Below are 9,202 nucleotides of genomic sequence, written 5' to 3' on the forward strand. Positions count from 1 at the left end.
CCAATTAATAAAACATTTGTTTAATTTCAATATATGGAAGATATTGAAACTCATTGAATAAAAAAATTATTTGTTTCATAAGATTTGTTTGATTCAAATAAATGATTCCATGAAGCCAAATAATCATTTCGTTTAAACGTCTTATACTTAAATTAAAGAACGTATTTGTTTGATTAAAGCAAATAATAGTTCTTTGTGCATTCGCTTCAGTTTCGGGGCACTGCAGCGTAACTTAGTTTCAGGCAGTCAAAATGGTGGTTGAATCGTTGAATGTATCAGCGTGTTTGTTCGCGGAGTGTGGAAACAGTAATGTAAAGGCTGTACCTAAGCAAAGCCTTGGCAATTTGCAAGATACATTGGGCGAACTAGTAAAGGGTTGGTTTTCCACCAATTCCAGACAGTCGCCAGTTTTATTTCTAAGTATCTTCAAACATATCTGTAAGATGTTTTGAGAAAATTGTTGAAAACCTGGGAGTTTCATTTCATTCAAACAAAAAATATATTTAGATCCAAAATGTATCATCAACCAAAAAATTTGTTTCAATCCACCATAGGTATGTTTGACTGTATAACAAAGAAAGAATATGTTTCATTTAACCATAATATATTTGATTCAAACAGATCTTTTTCTCAGTGCAGTTCGACACTTTCCGATACCTATCCCTAATTTAAAAAACGTTTTCCATTTGTTTCAACATTTCTTTTTAAAAAATATCACTTTTCGGAATGACAGAGAAGGTATACGGTTTTAATAGTTTTATGAAAAAAAATTTAAACAAATAAGCATTGTTTAGTTAATTATGGGTTTATAATGGAAAGTATTAAGATACAAGAAGCCAGCGAAATTTGTTTAAAATATTTCTAAAAACTGCACTTTTCTACATTTTTCTACTCAAAAGTTACGATTCAACAATAAAAAATTATTTAAACAATTGATTAAAAAATTAATTAATCGTGTTTATGTTTTTGTTTAAAATAATTAGTTTATGTTGCTCAGAGAAGGTTTAAAATTTGTATATTTTGTTGACAAAATAGTTGTAACAAATTGAAATTTTTTAAATAATTAATAATTCATGAAAAACACTTGAACATTTTTCATTTCACCAGTAAAAATTACCTGCAGAAGAAAGTGCACAAAAGTAATATTCACGATCAAGATAGAGTAAAATACTTAATCATCGCTTAGAAGGTGTCTTTTTAACATTTTTTGTAACAAAAAATAAATGCATATTTCATATTTGGGGAAGTTATTTGAAGAGACCCCTATAATTTGTATTAGTTTTATTGAAGTTTTCGCCGTCCAGTCGCATATGCGTAGATCTGAGATTTCCTCCAAGCTATTCTTATCAAAAAGAGGGGCCCAGATGGCACCATTTAATATTGACGGATCAAACAAGAAAATTGATTTGTTTGTTGGGAACCTCACATAATGTGCTATTTCCGCAAACGAAATTCGAACGTTTCCTTTTTTTTAAACACCCCAATACGCATTATACGGGCAATTCGGGCTCGAAGTTTCCCCAATCAGGATTTCCATTAAGGAAGTTATGACAGCTTGGGGAGCTCACTCTCTGAATCTAAATTATTACTTTTCTACTGATAAAATAGTACAATGTAGTCTTCTTTAATGGTTTGATAAGAATTTCTAGTAATTTTTATTAGAAAACTACTATTTCACAGTACAAATGCTTATCAAAGAAATGGGTAAATAACTTCATACTATTATATTATAAAAAATATTATTTCAGATTCAAAGAGTATTCTTTATTGATCTGTCAGCCTTCATTAAACATGCGAAAAAGTACTTCATATTTCGTTCACGTGCTTTGTTTGTTTAGCTATGCCTTTCATTTTAGCATTGCAATTTAAAAAGAGAGATCAAGAACTACCACTGGCCAAGTTAACAAAATGGAAACACACATTACGTAATACCCACTTTCGTGTAAGTTATGGTAAACGAGTATAACGCGCCGAGCAAACAATTTCTCTTGAATGCATTCATAACATGGAAATTATTCGACGCATTATACACATAATCTGACCAACGCGGCATATCTTTCTCTCGTTTTGCATTCTTTTTCAGAGCCGTCAATGTTCCTTCATTACCAAATTTTGTTAATTAATCCCTCGCACGATGTTCTTTCCCAAGATCAATGTGTCCGTGTATTAACCGCCAGATTTGAAATTCTTTAAAATCGTATGTCTTTCATTGGATAATAATAACAAAGTAAATTCCACATATATTTTTATCTAAATTTCGATAGAAATGTAGCAAACAATTGACAACTACATATAAAGTTGTGAATGCACCTTTTCATACAAATTATTTGACGATGAATAATTGAGGGCCCAGATCAAAGATTTGGTTACAATTTCCTGGTGCTCAGAATGAAGAGAGTCGTTACCGCTTGAATTGAAGCAAAATTCAGGTGCCCCCTCACTCTAGGCTTCAGAGACTTTTTAAACGGTTCTTTTATCTTGCTCTTCAATTGTAGCTGTCAATTATTTGCAACATTTATCATTTATTTAGCAATAACGATACGTTAGACTCGTAATTTACGATCCAATTTAATGGCCGACTTCTCTCAACAGATTCGAAGACATTATAGTCTGGGATCCAAGAGCACTTGAGCACCCATTTTAGGTCCTGATGATTTGATGATTGACTCTTGTGCAGAATGTTCTCCTGATACCGAATATATCGGGTGCACATAGCGAATTCCGGGTCGTTTTGTTGTTATTTGACATTTTATGTGTTTAGATAAAAAATGTCATATCTCTGAAAATTATTTAAGTTTTGAAAATATTTTTCCATATTCATTTATAGAAGTGTGATATGCACATATTTTATTGATAGTGTATGTTGATTTAATTGATAGCTTTCGAGAAAAACAATAAAATAGCGTTTTAATAAAAAACGATTTCTAGTGTACATTTTTTATCATTTAATAATTTTTTCTGAAATCATACATAACTAACTAAGAAAATACAGTTGGTTTTGAAATTTCTTCAATTAGGCTATTAGTTTAGTTTTGACAAAATTCTAAATAAGTACAAAGTTTTCAAGTCTGTGTGTACGAGTGTTAGTAAGAGCTTTGAAGGGACAGGCAGCGAGGGAGGTCTCGGAAGCTGCAGGTTTTCAATCTGAACCGCAACCTCACACACAAGCGCACACGCGCAATCATCCTACTTAATAGAATTTTCTAAACCAATAGCCTAATTGAAAAAATTGTAAAACAAATTGTCTTTGTCTCAGCTAGTTCTATATGATTCCGAAAAAAAATTCGGAAATGATAAAAAATGTACTGTAGAAATGGCTTTTCATTAAAAAGCTATTTTATTGTTTTTCTCGAAAACTATCAATCAAATCAACATACACTATTAATCAAAGTTGTGCATATCACACTTCTTTATATGCATATGGAAAAATATTTTCAAAACTTTAATAATTTTCAGAGATATGACATTTTTTATCTAAACACATAGAATGTCAAATAACAACAAAACGACCCGGAATTCTCTATGTGTGCCCGATATATTCGGAATCAGTAGAACATTCTGGACAAGAATCAATCATCAAATGATCAGGACCTAAAATGGATGCTCACTCTCCTCTTCGGATCCCAGACTATTATCAATGTCCCTCGTTCATTAGATCTCGATTATCGATAGCTATTTCCCTTGCATGGTCTGGGTTTTCCTGTTTGTGTGCAGTGTATCAAATAAGCTGTAGAGTGTAGAAAGAAGCATGTGCACGTGGCTATGGATCTTGGAATGCCGTAGGATTCGCTTGTCTTAATCGAACTTTGACCTTGGTAGCTCGATCTGGTTCTCAACTCGGAGGAAGGAGGTGACTTGTCCGATTTCATCACGAACGGGGAATGGTATCTCATCGGTGAGTTTGACTCTTATAGAGTTCGTAGGGCCACTCAGGTCCATAACCTGTTAATTGTTCAATATTCGTCCTTCCCCTTCACCAACTCCATAATTCCCTTCGTTTCCTTCTATCCTTCCCATACCCCTATTTCGGTAGCATTGCTCACGTGCAAACGTTGAGTGAGAAATAACAAAAGAAATTTCAGATTCAATCAGAGAAATGTCACAACCAAATTGGGAGTCGCTCTTGATAATTGAGCTGAAAACAATCATAAGATTTAAAATATGATTCATTTGATTAATAAAAAAGTTCCAGAATTTCCAGATATATCATTACTGATTTTTAATGCATAAAACTTCTTACATTTGCAACTTATTTATTGAGTGAAAATATTAACATTTTTACACAGGGTTCACAAAAAATTTAAGTTTAAAATTTTCGATCTTGCTATCGATGCCTTCATGTTAAGAAAACCACTTTGAAAGTGATCGTCTGAAACCACCACTTTGCCAACGCACTGGTCGTTTAAAAGAGCCACTTTATTTTTTTATTTGGTCCATCGGTTTAGTGGCAATACTTATGCGGCAAGCAGTGGGCAGGTTTAGTGATTAATACTTTCTCTTTATACAATGCGAAAGTTTTTCGAATTCACTTTAATTACTTTTCATTGATCCTGAACCTTTGAACTTTCTTGAGTTCTTTGACATCTATGAATTCTGTTTAATTCTTTGAAATTATATAAAGTCGTCGAAATTTCCTGAACTCTTTACATTATTGTTAAGTTCTTGAAATTACCTGAATTGTCTAAATCAGAGAATTTAGGAAATTCAATAAGTTCACTGAATTCAGGAAATCTAGATAACTCAGGGAACTCATCAAATTCAATAAATTTAGCGAATTCATGAAATGAATGCAATTCAGGAAAGTTAATGAATTCAGGAAATTCAATGAATTCAAAACATACAAGGAATTCAGGAAATGCATTGAATTCAGGGAATCCAGATCATTCAGGGAATTCAGACTATCCAGAAAATTTAGGAAGTCTAAGGAATGGCGATAAATGATCAAATTCAGAAAATTCAGGGAATTCAGAAAAATTCAGAAGTTGCATTAATTCAGAAAACTCAGGAAATTTAGAGAAATAAGGGAATCCAAGGTTTTCAGGGAATTCAGAGCATTCTTGAACTTTAAATAATTCAAAGCATTCAGGGATGTCAGATAATTGAGAGAAATAAGAGATTTCTCGAAATTCGAGGAAATCAGAGAATTCAAGAAATTCAGAGTATTCAGTGAATCTGAGACAATGAGGAAATTTAGGTATTCTAAGGAATTTAGGAAATCTAAGGAATTCAGATAATTCAAAGAATATACATGAACTTAGATAACTCAGGGAATTAAATTATTTCAATGAAGTTAAAAGAATTCAAAAGAATTTGAAAGCGTCTGAAATAATTCAAAGAAATGCAAAAGAATAAAAAAGAATGCCCAGAATTCAACGAGCTCAAAAGAATTCAATGTGAGTTCAAAGTATTTTAAGTGAATTCAAAATATTTTAAAATAATATACTAAATTAGAGAGTATTAATTACTGAACTGGTTTTAAAATTAAGGTAAGGTTGAGGTATTAATATATATTTTAGTTTGTTCTATATGCGTAGTAAACCTAATGTGTCTTTTTTTAACTATTTGAACCTTCACACGTTGAGTTGAAATTTTTCATGGAGTTTTTACAATTTTAACATGGAAAAGTATTATTTCGATACTTCCTTGTTATACTCTCCAATTTTGTTTTGTGCTGACTCGTAGCGCTACGTACGCGTTGGGGCACTAGTTTCCAACACAAAAGAACAGTAGAGATTCACGACACTTTTAATAAACATTATTATCAATAAAGTTTACCTATATGTATTTTGTTAAGTGCAATGTAAGGAGAGTGAGTTGCAGTTGTAGGTATTTTACCAGCAATGCATTTGAAAACAAAAATTGAAATTCAATTTGCACAATCTAAATATTGTATAAAAAATCGAAAAAAGGGATACCTAAGTTTTATGAATACTAGCACTGAGCTAACGGTTTGAAAGATATAAAATTAAGATATTTAACTATTTTCAGCAAATGACAATCTTCACTGAAAATATAAATACACAGTAAGAAATAGTTAGAAAGGAATCCTGTTTTGAGTCCAACAATAGGCTTAGGGTCTAGTTCTAAGAGGTCCAAAAAGGTTTTTCTATATTTGAAAGAAGATTATCCATAAAAATAAGACTAACTAATCTCTCTAAATTGTTTGCTTGTGGAAATATTTAGTAACAATCTAATCTAGTTTAAATATAGTAGGTCGTTTTGAAAGAAATTCGATTTTCTCATTTTGTAGTAGAACTTTCTGAAAGTGAATGCAGAACAAGAAGAAGGAATTAATTTTCAACCAATCTTTTCACCTGAAGTGTTGAGTGTATGGTTACAATCGAATAAATAAGAACGCTCCAGGTTGGATTCCTTGGGCTCACTAACAATTTGCATCTCTACTCAAGAGACGCAGCATTTACCAGTAGAATCCCCCGTATCTAGCTAGACCAGTTGAATGGGGAAATTTCTTTATTCATATTTCGTGTGCACATATTAAATTCGTTTCATTTATTTCAGCAAGTAATATCAGTTAGAGAATATTGTAAAAGACTTATTTGTATAAGACCGGAATTTAAGGCTCACAAAATATACAGATGTTTATTGTAAAAAACAAAATGCAATCTTGCAACTTTTGCTTAAAAGAATTAAAAAGACTTTTTTATTCATAGACAAAAATTTAATAGTATTTGTTAAATAAGAAAAGAACTTTACTTCGTTTGAAAAATGATGGCCTTTAATCTGTTTAATAGTTGAAATTCAACTTTTGTTTATATTACACATATAAAAAAAAATGTTCTCTGTCTTTGCAGCCGAGTTTAAAAATTTGAAATTAAGTAAATTATTTTGAAAACTAACATTTATAACTTTTAATTAATAATAGTTTTTGATTATTCGACTAGTATCGAGGTGTGGAAAGACATATTAGGAACAAATTATGTTATAAAAAAGGAAGGTGCATTTCTTTAACTAAAATAAATCCAGTTTCATGAAAATTATTTGATATTAAAAAAGGTTTCATTACCAAAATTAAACGAAAAAGTTTTTTTTAACATTTCCGAAAATTGATACTTGATCAGCAGCAAACCCTTACTTGTTGAATAAAATATATTATTTTTAACGGAAAACTGTTGTCTTGAGGAGATGCTTTGCTTTTTTCACAATGTTCAAAAACAGATTACAAAAAAAATCAGGATATCGATCGAGTTCCACAAAGAAATTATTCACAAGACTTTTATCCTACTTTATAATTTGTTGAATTAATTTTTTAATTTTGTGAAAAAGCTTAACTTTTACTATTAATTTTTTCATATATTACAAAAAAAGACGCATTCGGGATTTTAATAAGTGCAAGTCCGGCGAACCAGTTCTATATTTTTTGTTTGTTCCAGACATCTTTTCGAGAAAAAAGTGTGCAGATCAAAATGTTCATCTTTTTCCTAAAAGGCTTTCTCAAGTCGTCCCGAAAAATTGAGGAAGTTAGAAAAGAGAATGAACTACTATCGGCGAGAAAACTATAGGCATCTACCTTTGAAGCTTAACTCGGTCAAAAAAAATTCTAGCGCAACAAAAAAACAGGCATTTAAAAGCTGAAAGTATTCTACGTTAATGAGCTTGAAGACGTTTATGTAAAAAAATTTTTGTGATTAGCAGACTGAAAAATGTAAAAAAAAGTAAGGATTTTTGGGTACATTTAAGAACAGTCAAATTTAGAGCATTATTTATTATACAAGGGCGATGCAAAAAATTTAAAAAAATTCATGAGTATGTGGAAAACTGTTGTGAACCAGTTGCAGTTGAGAAATTTAAAAAATAATAAAAATTGTTGTTTAAAAGTACAAAAATGTGCAACTATATTATCTTCAGTTCTAATAAAGATCCGTTTTTTTACTGCCTACCGCTGGTCCCTTTCTTTGACCCGTGGCCAGGTGCCACCCAAGCATTCAGAACTAGGGGCCGAAGAATAGCACCAGCGGTCGGCAGTAAAACAAAAAAAAGGAACCCCCCTGCTTTCTGTCACTTGTTTTCCAACAAAAAGAATGTCTAAAAATATCGCGATTTTCACAAAAAAGATGAACACATCCTTCCGGGTGTTTGAAAATAAATATAGAGCCTATCAATTACAGTTTGCAGGTTGAATCGCTTTAATATCTGTATTAGAACTGAAGATAATATAGTTGCATATTTTTGTACTTTCAAGCAACAATTTTTATTATTTTTTAAATTTCTCAACTGCAACTGGTTCACAACAGTTTTCCTCATAATCATGAATTTTTTCAAATTTTTTCCATCGCCCCTTGTATAAGAAATAATGCTCTAAACTTGACTGTTCTTAAATTTACCCAAAAATCCTTACTTTTTTTTTACATTTTTTAGTCTGCTAAGCACAACTTTTTACATAAACATCTTCAAGCTCATTAACGTAGAACACTTTCAGCTTTTAAATGACTGTTTTTTTGTTGCGCTACCATTTTTTTTGACCGAGTTTTTAAGTTTCAAAGGCAGATGCCTATAGTTTTCTCGCCGATAGTAGTCCCGAAAATTCAGAACGACTACCTAAACTTATGGAAAATATTGGATTAGTTTTCCCGAATTTCTGGACGACGAGACATTATGTTCTTAAAAACTTTTTCAATAGACCGTTTAGAAATGCATTAAAAGCTAAAAAAGACTTCAATAAAGTAAATACAATACGAAATCGGAAAAAATATAGGGAACTGGATAAGCTGATTATATGCTTGAATAAATTCCGCTCTAGTAGAGAGCGGAATTCAATGTCACATACCAAGCCATAAAATGAAGCCCTCATGGGTTAGCACATTGTCAAATGATTAACGCACTGGTAATCGACTTGTTCTGTGTCATACCTCTAACTCAATGTCCATTACCCAACGTATTCTATTTTGACTGATGTCGTTATTCGCGAAACGTTAATTTCGCCAGTGCGATTTTCGATGTGTAAAGATCGCTGGAGCGCGATGAACAACTTGCACACCATAAACTAGAAGTCATAAGTTGTAGTAATTAGTTTCAGATTCTCACCAGAAAAAGAATGTTCACTCTCGGGTGTTTAACTTCCATAAGAGGATCAAGATAAAACTGCCTACGAATTTTTTTACGACTTAGTGAGATATCAAACCGGAAGACTTACTTGACGATCGATCACAGCATCAGGACTGTCCGTAAACTAAGTTACCAATTT

At 31.7% G+C, this 9,202-nt stretch overlaps 1 protein-coding gene across 1 annotated transcript in view; it reads left to right on the forward strand.

The window, feature by feature from the left end:
- The window catches only part of LOC117170665 (neuronal acetylcholine receptor subunit alpha-7), a 390,031-nt gene that overhangs the window by 279,904 nt on the left and 100,925 nt on the right, over positions 1–9,202 (forward strand). Inside the window, exon 6 of the mRNA XM_033357593.1 lies at positions 3,820–3,895. Coding sequence (XP_033213484.1) covers positions 3,820–3,895 — 76 coding nt within the window. The remainder of the gene's footprint in view (positions 1–3,819; positions 3,896–9,202) is intronic.

This window comes from Belonocnema kinseyi, chromosome 4 (assembly GCF_010883055.1).
Source record: "Belonocnema kinseyi isolate 2016_QV_RU_SX_M_011 chromosome 4, B_treatae_v1, whole genome shotgun sequence".
Taxonomy (NCBI): Eukaryota; Metazoa; Arthropoda; class Insecta; order Hymenoptera; family Cynipidae; genus Belonocnema; species Belonocnema kinseyi.